This window comes from Protopterus annectens, chromosome 2.part2 (genome assembly GCF_019279795.1).
Source record: "Protopterus annectens isolate FY-2018-M chromosome 2.part2, PAN1.0, whole genome shotgun sequence".
Classification (NCBI taxonomy): Eukaryota; Metazoa; Chordata; order Ceratodontiformes; family Protopteridae; genus Protopterus; species Protopterus annectens.
Genome location: NC_056730.1, coordinates 584772115 through 584787631, shown reverse-complemented (window position 1 = coordinate 584787631; position 15517 = coordinate 584772115). Strand labels below are relative to the sequence as shown.

Below are 15517 nucleotides of genomic sequence, written 5' to 3'. Positions count from 1 at the left end.
AGCACAGTGATGGCGAACCTTCTGGGTTCTGCGCATCAAACATTTGGAAAATGCCTAACTTAACTCTGCTTGCATGTCACCTCCCCAAACAAAAAAATAAACAAAATGAATAAATAAATAAAAATGAATAAAACAGCATGGCTTTCAATACATCAGGGATAAACCTCAAAATCAGGGACAAATCTAGAAATAAGAGACATGGACAGTTTTAAACTACTAGTACTATTAATTTGAGACACTGACAGAAATAAATGAATGTGAATTAATATACATTTTCTGAAGTAAAATTAGACTATAAATCTAATTATTGTCATTATTAAGTTTAAAAAGTTGGCAGTTGTAAGAGGGATTAAGAGGGGCAGTTGAGAGAAATGTAAAACAGCACACTCCTAGAAATGCAGACTACTTGCCTTTGCAGAAGTGTATTCACAAAGAGAAAGCAATGTCAGCACTGCCCTTTGCAGACTATCGAGAAAGTATAGCGAAATAGTCTTTGAGGTTAATGACTTCCTTACCTCTGCAGCAGAGTTGTTGTACTGTCTCCTGGCAGAAAATAATTCAATGCACTTCACACAAGCAACAAATGCAAAAGCAGTTTCTTTGATAACTCGGGTGTGTTGGTGACTGCTGGTGTGTCACCCAAAATGTCATGGTGTGCCACCTTTGACAAGTGTATCATAAGTTTACCATCACTGTCCTAGCAGGAACTAACATTGCCAAGTGTGATGACCCCCATGAAAGCCAAGACCCAACTACCACTGACACAATGCTGCTGAGAGGGTCTGCAGGATCCAGTTTCAATCAACTTAAAACTATGACAGAAAAGTCTGTGTAGAAAACTGAAAACAAGTAAAACACTAACATCTGCTAGTATATATAAAGCAGATGGTAAGAGTTTCCCGGTACACATTAAACATCACCAACCAGATAAGTAAACAGAAATGCACAAGCACTACATAAAGTTTGGAGCAGTTCATGAGAAGAAAGAAGGATTCCTCTGTAATAGGACTTCAAAAAAGAAGTGTAAAGGATTAAAAAAAAAAAAAAACTTCCATATAGTACCATCCTCTAACTCAGCATAATGCAAGGAACATTCCTAACTATAAAAAAATATCCTCAGCAGATAAAACTATGGAACACTACTTAAATATGAACATGTTACATATTAGAGGACATGCTGAGAGCTCTTTTCAAGAAACAAAATGGTGGGAGGCGTTAGACAGGAATTTAAACGGGAAAATACTGAACATTACCTGAAGTGACCAAGAGAATACAGACACCTACAACATACAAATCCAACAGACACTCATAAAAAAGAACCTCAAAATAATCTAAAACCCTAGGAGTACCTGTATATGCGGCTGCACTAATGCACAGCAAGAGGTTTAGCGGGGGGGGGGGGTCATTCCTGATTCAGGACTGCAGGTAAAGGGGAGGAATTTAGTGGCCTTTTAAAGTTTTATGTAACAAGTTGCCATATCCTGCTGGCCTCGAAGCCTATAGGTAGAGGAAGAGGAAGCAGGTCTTATTACATCTATTACATACTACTATGAGACACCATTTGCAATGGGTAAATGCTGGGAAGAATCACAAGCAAAGATACCCCTACTGGAATAAAAAATGGCCCTGCAAGAGGGGCCACTGACTACAATGGCCAAAGGCCAGTTCACCACCTAATAGAAAAAAATGATGCAACTAGTAATCCATTTGAATAGGGGTTTCTTAGTAAATGGTTACATGCTCTTACTTGGGATAAAAAGAGACAAAAAGCTGGTCCATCTTTTTAACACATTCACCTTCTTCCTGTATAAAAGTGAGCTGAAAATGCATGTTGAGGGTCTGAACAGTTCTTCCAACTCTGAATTCTGCTCCCTATAAATAAAATGGGAAAAACAGTCTAGTTTCAACAATTCTAAGGTCATTCAGATTGAAATGTGTGCTGGTTCTCTGGGTCATCAGCTGACTTTAAAAGATGAAACAGAGTCCTGTATACGTATAACCATCAAGCTAGCATCCTCCATGAAGCAACCTTTAGATCTGATAAACCAGACAGTTAACATGGGGGACAGACAAACCTATCATGAAATTAAAGTAGCAGGGTTCTTCAAAGATTGGTGAAAGGTCATAACATCTTTAAAAAATTGCTTGAGAAGCCAGTTACGAGTTCTGCCATCCATAGGATTGTGACACAAAATTATAGAATCATGCAGTCTTACCATAGAACAACTGATATGCAAGTCAAATATGAGTATGAGGTATGTGAATATAATCTAGTAACTCACCACTTATGAGAGGGGGGGATATTTCCCAACCAAAATGAAAAGCTTTTCTACAAGGCACAATAAATCTTATAAGTGGATTTTTTGTCCTTATTCTCATCTGAGTAGGACTGCCAACACTTTAAAGAGAAAAATCCAGGATGATATCCAAATGCTGTAGGGGCGAGGAAAATGTTTTTTTGGGGGGAGGGCCTCCAGGGGTATCACACCCTGGAAAACTTTGTAATTTTGTGTTATAAAATGCATGTTCTAGAGTAGTTTTGAGACAGCTTTTTAGCATCCAAAACTGTCACATAACTGCTTGAAAATATTTATTTCTATCAACATTATTTATGCTTTTTTTTCCTTACTGGACTGGATATCAGGTATTCTAGAAACAGCAAACAATAAGCCTACAGTAAAATCCACCATGGCCAATGAACACATCCAGGAAAGAGTGGCCTAATAGTAACTTGAGAGAGATAATTAACCATTTAGTACTTTAATTTCGACTAGTCCAGTATTATAAGTAGTACCTATAATTCAAACAACAGTACAAGCAGTCAACATCAAAAACAGTTCCACAAATTACACCAAGTGACTAGCGGGACTGGTTTGCTACAGTGAAGAGTAAAAAAATAGTAATGGCAGTAAGTACAAAAACAGCTAACGACAACTATACAAACAGGGAACCACAAACTGAACTACAGGTGAAAAAATAATACTAGGCCTAATAGCATTAGATAAGACTTGGTCTATTTTTTTGGTATGGTTTTCACTCAAAGTCATCTGGTGCTTTCACCAATAATATTTCTCACTGCTACCTCTTGATAACAGCAGTATGTCATCATGAAAAACAAATTTGTAAAACTAATTGCAGGTCATGCTGTAATTCAGGAAAACCTGCAGTTCAGCTTTCACCAAAGCAACGGTGGCTCTGTTTTGTTCCGAACTCCACTTCACATTCATCAACGAGAAAACTCTTATGGAAAGGCATTGCTCCCAAGCAATGACAACATGGCCAAAACAACATTAAACAAGTTAATTGGAAATGCTTCAGTGGTATGGGCTGCACTGAAAAACGTCTGCCATTTGTCACATAGTGATGGCAGAGTCGAATCAGCTACAGTGCATGTCAAGCATTCCTTAACCATCCAGAATTCATTGTACAATGCGCCCAAGTCATTTTCCTGAAATAAGCCCATAAAAATCACTTCTGTTCTACAATAAGCAGCCAGTTCACAGATTACCCAGTCTGTCTGACATTTTCATTAATCAAATGTAAATAAATTATATCTACAGAAACAATCCATACGTTGCAATCTCTAACACAGAAATACTTCTACTTAGCAGAAAATGACTAAATGACATTAATCAACTATTTAAACAAACAAAAAAAAAACATGTACCAGTTTTTCCAACCCTTCCACATCTTCTCCTTTATCAACTAAACCTATAAAGTGTTCAGTTACACAAATTACTGGTCTGGAGACAACCTAGCCAGTCAGACTTTCCCAACAATCAAATGTCAATAAATAGGTAAAATAATAAAAAAATATGTAAATAATAAATGACTTTATTAACTCAATAACAAATGAGCCCTACTCCTACCTTGGCAGTAGGCGCCATAAACTGTACCGCTGCTTAATTAAGTGAAGAAAGTAACTCTAGCTCTCAACCTTCCATCTCCAAAATGGGGAATACTTACTAACAGCTTACCAACAACTTCAACTAGGAAACTTTCAGGATGGTTAAAATGCATTACTTTATATTTATAAAGAGTCATTTTGATCATACCTTTCAAATGTCCCTGATTTTGCCTCAAATCTTAGCTCTGTCACTCTCAATCCCTCCTAAAACTGGTTATCTTTTGGAGAAAAGGTGCTGAGCTACACTTAATTATTACAATAACTAAAGTTATTGACTTATTTTACTTCAGAAAATGTATAATAGTTCACATATTCATATTCAGTCAATGTCTCATTAATAGTACTAATATTTTAAAAATGTCCCTGATTATTTCTGGATTTGTCCCTGATTAGTTGAGAGCTATGATTTTGATGAATTGATATGATTCAGGATTATTATCCTGGATATGTAAAAAATAAAATCTTAACTCTTACTAACTTAACACTGTGTGACAGACCACATTAATATGGAACAAAATCAAACTGACATAAACATCAGAAAATCAAATATTTAATTATTTCAGCCATTTTCAGCAAGTGTTAACATTAAACAGCTCACCTTTCTTATTCACTAGTTTGTAGTTATCTTGTTATAAAGGTGCCAGTCGTTGTCAGTCTTCACTTCACCTCCACAAGTCCACAGCCCCCTGTGCTGTAGAGAAGGCAAGGATCATGAATAAAAAAATCAAAATGTAACAAGAAAGCCACCAAGATTATCCAGCAAATGGTTACCCTTAATACCCCTTATTGAAGGCATTGCAGTGGTGCAAAAACTGTAGCAGAATAATAGCACACCACTGGATGACTTCTGTGTGTGTCCTCATTGGCTCGCTTTGCATTAAAAGTTATCAGATTTGCTCATACACCTCAATGCCAACTGGCTGTAATTGCAGTATATGAAGCAATCAGAAAACACAAAGCTGAACCACCACTGTTCAGTGAGGAACAATGGAAAAGTGACTCCAAACTAAGTAAATATGGAGCATTCCGCACAATCCAGAGCACTTGACTGGTAAGATGAGCAGTGCACCAAGTAAAGTACGCCTGGTACTGATAATAAAATTTAAAATCCAGTCGATTCTTTGCCAAACCTCAAATCTGGGACTTTTTACATCCTGGACAGGCATCGTCCAGGACAAAGAAGACAAGAGTGAAAAACAGGACTGTCCTGGAAAATCCTGGAAGGTTGGCAATCCTACGTCTGAGAAATCTGCCAGAAAATTGCCCAGAATAAGGACATCTACAGCAGCAATCAGGACAACACCTGAAACCAGCTGTCATTGGGATCCTGTGAGTTTTACTGGAATACATTTTTCTAATGTCAAGAAACCTGTGATACTGAAATCATACCTTCTTAGCCATGGGATGTGGATAGCAAGTCTTGGTCTTTCTTCCCTCCATTGCATTAGAAGGAGGGGAAGAACCAGAGGAAAATGCAGAATAGTATGCAGGACTCTCACTTCAATCACTTAAGAAAAAAGGCATCCATTGCCACCTCCCCCTGCCCCATTGAACAGAGCAGAGCAAATGAAGTACTTGCTTCCCCTCAACTGTGAATAGGTTGACCATTTAGGTGCTCCACTCCCTAAAAACTTGAGTAGGCAGGACTTCTTGACCCTCAGTTTTAGAAGAGGACTGGAAGGAACTAGAGCTGAAAGAATCTGCTAACATATTTATCAGCTCTGCAGTGCAAATGGCCTTTAGGGTTATATGACCTATTCATTAGCTTACTGCCAGACCCACAATGATTTTCTGCACAGGGGTTTCAAGTTTCTGTGTTATCATGCTTGTTCATGTGCCACACAAAGACTAGATGACTAGGGTTGAATCTCAACTCCCATTCTGGACCTTGCCAGGTAAGAAATGTTCCCCTTATCTCATGCAGGTTTAAATGCACCCTGGGGCTCCATATGCCTCATATTTGTAAGGAGCCAATTTGTGTTTGTTAAACTGCCAGAAAGCATTAAGAGAAGCTCCATTGAGTTTAATTGGAGAAGTCCACCATTCTAAAGCTGTTGGCATAGATATGAAACTTGAAGAGGTCACGCTGACTCTGTAGCCTTTGATATCTCATAGTCTGCTACAGTACTTATGTGCAAAGGCAGGCAAAAATGAATAGTGCATACGGCTGGTGCTACTTTGATAAAGAGGTACAGAAGTGCTGACTTGCCTTGGTGCTCTCAAATATAATATCAAACTATGGCCTTGTGGGGCCAATAATTGGGCAGCAGCCATTCAGCTCTGATCCATCTTACAGGATCCCCTGAATTGGGACAAAGGAGGAATTCCACCAGTTTATGTAACTCTCAGGCCCCGCATGCACAGTACAACTAAGGAAAAGGCTACTACAAGGAAGTCTCTTGTCACAACCAACAGGAGCTGGTCGTCCATGTAAGAGAATGCCAGGAGGTTCTTCTCCAATGTTTCTGTCACCACAAGCAAACTTTGTTGAACACTCAGAATGCAAATAACAACCTAAATGCCTAAAAGTGCCTATTCCCAGCTCCTGCCTAATCTACCTCCCCTTCACTACTCTTCCCTTTTTTCTAATACCTGAGTTGCAAGTATCACTAAGCTTTACTTCATACGCTGTGCCTTGTACTGATTGTGCATCTTCCTTGTTACACTGTTTCTGGAAACCTATATGAAAGATATTCACATATCTTATTATCTGTCTTATTAAGTAACTGTATTCACAACTATGTAACTTTTTATTTGTATAACTGGAGCTTTTTGTATTGTATGTAATCTTATTCTCTCTCCTATTTAACTAACTGTATATACATCTTTTATTAGTAAAACTGGAGCTTTTCTCCTCGGGCCTCCTCTGAAAAAGGGCTGTTGTCCAGTGAGACTAACCTGGTCAACAAATGTCAAAAAAAAAGTAAAATAAATGGCAGCATCCTGTACAGAAATGGTGCTGACTCAAAGTAAATCAAAAGATTCTCTAGTAAGTGTCCCAGAAAATGAGGTTCATGAGGTTTCAAAAAGACTCACACATCCAACAACATCATCTAAACACCATGTGGAAGCTGGGGAACGATCTCCTAGAGACACTATTCAGAACTTAGTTTTTCTAAGTCCAGAACATTAAATCTTGGTCACAACATACTTTGCCCTTTAAAGAAAATAAGACTGAATTTCTTTCCTTAGTCAAGATTTTTGTTCAGTCCATCACAGGATCAAAACTTCCTCATGTCAAATTTCCCACCTTTCTCTTGTCAAATTACCATTACTTCACCTCAGTCGATAGTTCCATTCTTTGTTTATACTATTCCTAGTAATGACATTATCTGTTTTCATTTTATCTTGTGTTCTTAGTGTAATGTCTGATCTGTTGTTAAATGGTCTTTTACCTAAAACAATTTTTTTATTCATTATCTGCTGTAATGACCTATGTATATGTTCTTTACTTTAAAATTGTTAGTATTAGTACCTGGAGCTTTTCTCCTCAGGTCCCCACTGAAAATGGGCCCTTGGCTCAGTTGGACTAACCCAGTTAACAAATGTCAAATAAATAAATAAATAAAACGGTTGAAAGCAACCTAATACGTAACTTCAGATATTTAGAACCCCATGGCTTCTGGGGGCCTAGCTGTCCCCAGAGGGTTCCTATTACGTTGTTGAGCGTCTAAACATCAACACCTAAACGTCGAACACTCAAAACCACGCCCGGCCAATTTACGTGCATTTCTTCCCAGGAAAAAAAATTTTCTTGCCCGTCATCACAGATTTGCCCTTTTCCCCGATGAAGAGCAATCTCTGCGTTGGTATAATTAGTTAGGGGGTGTGGGGGGCACAGCCCCCAACTTGATTAGGATTTTAAAGTATGTTTTTTTTTTTTTTTTTTTTGGCCAAGCAAATTTTTCTCGAGGAAAATTTGCATAATTGGCCGGTCGCAGTTTTGAGCGTTCGACATTTGGGTGTCAATGTTTAGGCGTTCGACAACCTGTGTTCAATGTTCTGATACAGACCCGTCCCCAGATCCCTGTCATAATTTCATTATTTTAGTGCAGTTTTAGTCAGATACAGTGTGTTGAAAAAATAGAGGAAAAAATGTATGGAAACACAAGAAAGAAAGCTAGCTGGATGAAGTGGGGAGCTGGGGGGGGGGGGGGTGAAGCAAGAATTATCACTTTCAGCTGAACTTAATCTTTTGTATTGTAGATTCCATTTATGACTCTAAGAGCTGTAAAATGAACTTGTTTTCTGCAGTTCAGTGTTCACAGCTTCATATGTGAATTTCTATATAAACAGAACACAAAAAGAAATGAGGGATAAGTGCACCAAGAACTGGGACTATATTTGGTACCGAATAACTACTGACAATTGTGTTTGGTCAGCAGTAGCACCCCCATCCATATTAGTTCTGGAATTGCCACTGAGACGATTTATCTATTCAGTAATTTTTAAATGCCATATAAGGTAATCTAATGTAAAATGGAAAGTGATGAAGTATCAAACAGAAGTAGCTACAGTAACCAATAAGGTTGCTATTTATAGATTTATTTTAACCAAACTTACAGAAACCCTGCAAAGATCAAGGCATCATTATGAGGTCATTAAATACAAAGAACAAAACTTCTGGTGTCCACGGCTAACAATACATTTTTTTTCTGTGCAGACATTTTTCTTCCTGTGCAACACCTGCACAGATGGGGAATACATATAATGCAAATGGCAAGAAAAAAACTAGGGAAATGCATCACCCTAAATGAAGAGACATTTGAGACAAAATAATTTTCTTGTCATAAGGAAGATCTTTACAGTGTATGCCCAAGCTGCTTTTTCTGAACAGAGAAGATGTTATTGTACATGTAATGCATTGTTTTGCAAATTTTAGCTGGGCCTGGATGTTTTTCTGTGTAAGAAAAGGCTTCCGTCTTGCAACCCTACCCCGTAGCCCAGATATACTCAGAATACGGGAGATTGTTGTCACATGTAGTACACAACCAGTACTTGCCAGAAATTCCTGCAGCTCCTTGAGTGTTGCTGTAGGCCTCTTGGCAGCCTCCCTAATCAGTTACTGTCATGTCTTTTCATCAATTTTGGAGGGACGTCCAGTTCTTTGCAACATAGCTGTTGTCCCATATTTTCTCCACTTTTTGATGACTGTCTTCACTGTGTTCCCTTGCATATCCAATGCTGTGGAAATTTTTTTGTACCCTTCTCCTGACTGATACCTTTCAACAATGAGATCCCTTTGATGGTTTGTAAGTTCTCTGCGAACCATAGCTTTTGGTGTAGCAGGCAACTGAGTAAATATCAGGAAAATCCTGCTAGGACAGCTGAACTTTATTTGGGGTTAATCAGAGTCTCTTTCATTGATGGCAGGTGTGCACCCAAGTAGACTGAATGCTGTAATTAAATCAAAAGGTGCTTCAACAAAGTATTAGTTTACGGGTGTGCACACTTATGCAACCAGCTTATTGTACATTTTATATTTTTTATATATTTTCCCCTAACAGATTTGTTTTTTTTTTCAGTTGAATTGTACAGGTTATAGGTCACATTAAATGTGGGAAAAGTTTTTAAATGATTTATTGTAGTCTCATTTTTTTATATCACAAAAACCTGGCATTTTGTCAGAGGTGTCTAAACTTTTTATATCCACCATACACACACACACACACACACACACACACACACACAGGTCTACTTCTGTTCATCGAAAACTCATTTTTTCGAAAAACATGCAGTCAGGTCACTCCGCAATAAGAACAAGTATTACTCTGTCATTGTCCATTTTGGTGAAAATGACCTGAGACATCCTCCCTGGACTACATGAAAAGAGACATGGAGGAGATCTCAGATTATGTGGCCCAGGCAGGTATGACCCTAGCCCTAAGCAGCATCCTACCATCACCCAGAATTATACCGCAGTACAAGCAGAAAATGACTGACTTCAACAACTGTCTAAATTTCTGGTGTCATTCTAAGGGGATCCATTATCTGTCTGTTTGGGATGACATGACTGACAGACCTCGATGCTTTGCCAGAGATGCCCTGCATCTGTCACCCCTGGCTAAGGCTCTTGCCGCCCCTATAGTGCCTTTTTTAGGCGGTGTTCCAAAGACCAAATTACCACCGTAACAGCTATAAATAAATGCAATATGAGGGTCATGACCCTCAACGCTAGAAGTCTAAATCTCAAGATGCACTCACTTGAAGCACTCCACAAAATGTAGCACATCACCATTTGTGCTGTAACGGAGACCTGGTTTAAAGCAGCAGAAAGCACCGTGGCACTACCAGGCTACAACTCATTCCACACTTTTCGGCCCCAGAAAATGGACAAAAGCTCCAAAGGTGGTGGCATCTCCATATTCATAAAGGATATGCACACCTCCAGACTAGTAGCCCAGCATAACGCATCAGAGATACTTCAGGTACAGCTAACAGTGGGTAAGATGGTGATTCAGGACATACCCTGCTATAGGTCCCCAACCATGTCCCGAGACTCTCATTCTATGTTCCTAAGCACCCTGGAAACTATTAGAGTCCAACCCAACACTCTCATACTGGGTGACTTCAACTACTCCTCTATCAGCTGGGAAAACTACTCATGCACCAATACACTTGCCCAACACTTCCTGGAATTCATTAATTCCAATGCGCTGGACCAGCTCATTCTTACCCCCACTAGAGGAAGCAACATCCTTGACCTGGTTATTACTAACATGGGCATCTGTTGCTCAACATGAATAGTCAATTCCTCCCTGGTTAGATCCGACCACAAACTAATTACCATGAAAATCCACATCTCACCCACACCACCAGCAAAGGTAACCACCAAGAAAAACATCTCCAAATCTGACTTTGGGCTCCTAAAAACAGAGGTGGCTAACTTCACGGCACCCATGTAAATGGAAAATAGGTGCTCGACTGCCAAATCATACACCAATGCACTGTACGAGCATGTATATAAATGCATGGAACTAGCCATACCCAACAGAACCAAGACGCTATCCTCCAAAAAAAGGAAGCCAATCTGGTGGTCCCTGCCATTAACAAACTCTACAACAGAAGGAAAAAACTGTTGCAGAAAAAAGTGAAGTCCCAAGACTGGAAAAGCTTTCTTAACAACCTAAACAAAAAGTTGAGATCCCTCATCAAAACCTCTTAAGCTAGCTATGAAGTCAGAATTGCAGCAGGCACTAAAAACAACCACTAAGCCTTCTACAGTTATATCAAGAATCTCCATGGCAATACTCAGATTTGCTCTGAGTTCCTGCACAATGGTACCTCCTATACTGAGCCAATAGATATTGCCAACATACTGGCCAACAGATTCAGTGCCAACTTTACCCCCCCCCCCCCAAAAGGACTAGTGACAATACCGGAAGAATCCCAGGCACTCAGTGTTACTGCATCACAGGTTAAAGCTGCATTGTCCAAGGCCAAGAATACATCTTCCATGGGACCAGACAATATCCCTGGCTGTGTTCTACATGAATTACAAAGTGAACTGGCACCACACCTGTGAGCCCTATTCAATCACAGCTTCATCTCAGGCTTTGTCCCTACAGAATGGCACACTGCTACAGTCATCCCACTCCATAGAGGTGGAGCGACTACAGACCCTGGAAATTACCTCCCCATTAGCATGATGAGTCTGGTATGTAAGGCTATGGAGCGCATCATCATGGACCTAATTAACAAGGATATAGGGAATCTCCAAACTCTGGATCCTACACAATTTGGTTTTGTGAAGGGCAGATAATGCCTGCTCAACCTGGTTAGCTTCTTTGAGTCAGTCACCAGAGCTGTGGATGAGGGCAAGGAAGTTCATACAGCCTACCTCGACCTGGCCAAGGCCACTGATACCATTCCCCACTCAGAAATTACTGACAGACTCACCAAACTAAGCATCAACCCCCTATAACATTAGGTGGGTTGTAAATTGGCTCACAGATAGAACCAACAGTGTGAAAGTAGCAGACTCCAAGTCAGACTGCTCACAAGTCACAAGTGGAGTCCCACAGGGATCGGTCCTGGGTCCTCTCCTGTTTGGCATCTACTTCGCAGAAGTCCAGGCCAACATGGAGGGACTCTGGCTGACCAAGTTCATTAACAATTGCAAGCTGGGAGCCATTATTAACTCCCCAAGTGATGTAGACACCCTACAGAAAGGCCTCAATGAGACCAATGACTGGTGTCGAAACCATGGCCTTAAGCTTAAGGCCAAAAAATGCATTGTCATTCCCTTTGGGAAAAACTCAGTTTCCATTAATTACCACATTGATGGTAGCCCATTGAACACTGAAGGTGTTATAAGAGATCTGGGGACACATGTTGACAGCAGCCTCTCCTTCGACCACCACATTGCCACTGTAGTCAGAAAGTCCTTCTATGTGGCACATCTCATTACCAAGGGTTTTTTTATCCAGGAAAAAAAAGGTCATCATCTCTCTCTACTCTTCCATTATTAGACCAATCATTGAGTATAATGCCTGATTTGGCATGTACCTCACTAAACACCTGCAATGGCTGGAAAGGCGACAAAAGTACCTCAAAAAGAGGATCCTAGGCCTTAAACACATGCCGTACATGGTCAGACTCAAAAAACTCCAACTTTTCTCTGCCTTATATCGTATATTAAGAGGCGATCGCTGCTTGACTTAGCCCTGTTACAAATATTGTACCTAAAGAAATCCCAAACCCTCCACACCACATGTTCCAGGGATGTCAACCTCATTACCACAGTCAACAGAACATGCTGGAGGGTAAGGTTCATAACCCAGAGACTGTCCATTCTCTGGAATAGACTTCCCATACATGTCAAGCAGAGCACTTCACTGGCCCTTTTCAAGAGAAATCTTAATGAGTGGATGGGAAATAGAAAGTTCACCCCGGGGATCACTCCAGTGGCTTTACTTGATAGAGGCACCGGGAACTAACGGTGGCATGATGCCATGGCACTTCTATGAGCTAGGCTTGTAAAGGATCCAGGGCCATTGGCCTAGTACACACCTTTGAACCTATCAACTGAAGTACGAACCCACTTCAGCGAAAGTGCACTTAACCAAAAGTGTACTTTCGGAAACACTGGTTCAGTGAAGTGGGAAAGAAAAGAGACAAACTCTGCAAGCACACTTTCCCAGTTCACCAAAGCATGGTTCAGTGGGGATAAGGAACTATACCTGTTTCCCCACTGTAGTACAATCTTGGAGTTAGTATATATAAGTAGGGGGGTGGGGGTACAGGGGGGGCTTGTGCCTCTGCAAAAGTGTGTTTGCAGAGTTTGTTTTGTTTTCCAGTTCAGTGAACCGGTATTCACGAAAGTGCACTTTCACTGAAGTGGGTTCATACTTCTGTTATTCGAAAAAACGTGTTTTCAATGAAGAGAAGTAGACCCATACATGCACACACACATGTAATATATATATATATATATATATATATATATATATATATATATATATATATATTTTTTTTATGTGTGTGTGTGTATGCAGGCATGCTATATATATATATATATATATATATATATATATATATATATATATATATATATACACATATATATATATGTTCATAGGTAGGTACTAGGCTATTGGCCCTAGGGCCTATATAAGCCTAGCCAAAAAATATACCCTGGCTTTCGCCACCCAAGAAAATTATTTTCCTGTGCCCCTGTCGAGCAGAGCCACAGAAGTGATCCCTGGGGTGAATTTCCCATTTCCCATCCAATCATCAAGATTTTTCTTGAAGAGTGCTAATGAGGAGCTCTGTTTTATATAGATAGGTAGTCTGTTCCAGAGTATGGGAAGTCTCTGGGACAGGAATCTATCAACACAAATCACCAAAAGCACAATTCACAGAAACACATTTCACCAAAAGTGGTATATGGCCTTGTCCCCACTGTAGTGCGACCCAGGAGTTGGTATATATAGTAGGGGGGGTGTGGGGGGCAGAGCCCCCCACATATTTAAAGTATATATCATGTTTGCATAAGAGTAATACATTGCAATTGCAAGTATGCATGTATATAGTTTAACACATTTAAAATATGTATATGTATCTCAATATATATACATACACACATGTGAGTTTAAATTGCAAGTATAGGGACACTGCCTTGATAAAGAATACTATCAGAGCAAAAAGTAAGCATTCAAGTTTACTTTTCTTTATGAAGTAAATTATAAACTAAATTAAGGCAAAAAAAATCTCTGACCACAGCAGACTAAGTTCAGAGATGGCACTATTATATAATGCTTTTCTGTACTGCCTTTTTATCTGTTTACCGACATGAGCATTCTTACTTTAAACACTTCTGTGACACTGACATTAGGAGCAGCTGTAGTACAGTAGTTGCACACTGGATTCAGAGCAAGAAGGGAGTGGGGTATGACACCCAAAGCTATTTTGATACATTAATGTAATAAGATTAGTATACTAATGTATCCCCCTCTCTGAAACAAACTTCCACTACATACCAAGGAAAGCACCACCCTGGCCACCATCAAGTTTCACTTAGGTTAAAGGATAGGCAGCCCCAAATTTTCCAAGCCTATTCTTTCTTGACCCCCTTGAGGTTGGAGGGAGTTTTTGAATTTGATTTCTTGTAAGTGGTTTATAAAGAACTGTATAGTGTAGAATCTATAGATTCTATTACCAATAATTCTATTATTTATAAATTATGCCTCTAACCCTTTTATAGCTGAAGAAAATAAACATCACATTCAAATTCACTGCATTATGCATTAATCATTATAATGGTGTTCCATTTATCTGCAACTGCAACATACCTCTGTTTTGTATCCCTCAGTACATGGTGCTTAAACTTTAAAGACCATGCAGAGAAAAGCACATCATAAATGCTTCAAGCACTGTACATTACTGAATAGCAACTAAGGCAAAACTTCACCAACCTCAGACATCTGTGGGAATAAGCTGATGGCAAGAGGAAGAGCAAGTCCAAAGGCAGCAAGACAAACAAGGCTGTGTACAGGAAGTAGTAGTCTTGGATGAGAGCGCAGCAAAGAGGTCCTGTTGAAATAAAATCAGTAAGTGGTAAGTAGAACATTACTGTCAAATGTATCAATATAAAGAGACATCTCCACACTGCAATGTACTTACTGCTACTTTCTATGTCACATGAGACCAATCTACCTACCTAGGTAGATACATACAGATATATATTGCTAGACAGAAAGCATACATATATGAATGTATGTATAGATTGCAGAAAAAGCTTAACTATACAGTGTACATGGGCAAAAAGAGTAAACTAAACTATTAAAAACTGCCCATTGAGACAATCAATATAAATAGGATAAAAAGTAAATAGCTTTATAAGGCACTAAAATAAAAAAAAATGATCTCAGCTTGAACAGGCTAAGCAATAAATAGTTTAACAATGGTATTAAAAGTTAAAAAATTACAGTCCAGGATTTAGGAAGACTTTTCTAAACGGATGAAACTTCAGGGTCCTCTTGAAGAAAATCTCAGTGTAGAAAGCCTGCATCAGGAAAGTTAGCAGATTCCAAAAGACTGGGGAGGGAGGATAGGGGAAAGATAAATAAAAGATATGTGCTCAGAAGTTTCGGCGGGAGGGTGGCGTAA

General features: G+C 39.4%; 1 protein-coding gene across 2 annotated transcripts in view; it reads right to left on the bottom strand.

The window, feature by feature from the left end:
* Window positions 1–15517, bottom strand: part of SFXN5 (sideroflexin 5) — a 3177886-nt gene that overhangs the window by 688431 nt on the left and 2473938 nt on the right. For both annotated transcript variants that reach the window (XM_044064040.1, XM_044064039.1), the window contains one exon: window positions 14824–14941. In XM_044064040.1, coding sequence (XP_043919975.1) covers window positions 14825–14941 — 117 coding nt within the window. In that variant the 3' untranslated portion in view covers window position 14824. The remainder of the gene's footprint in view (window positions 1–14823; window positions 14942–15517) is intronic.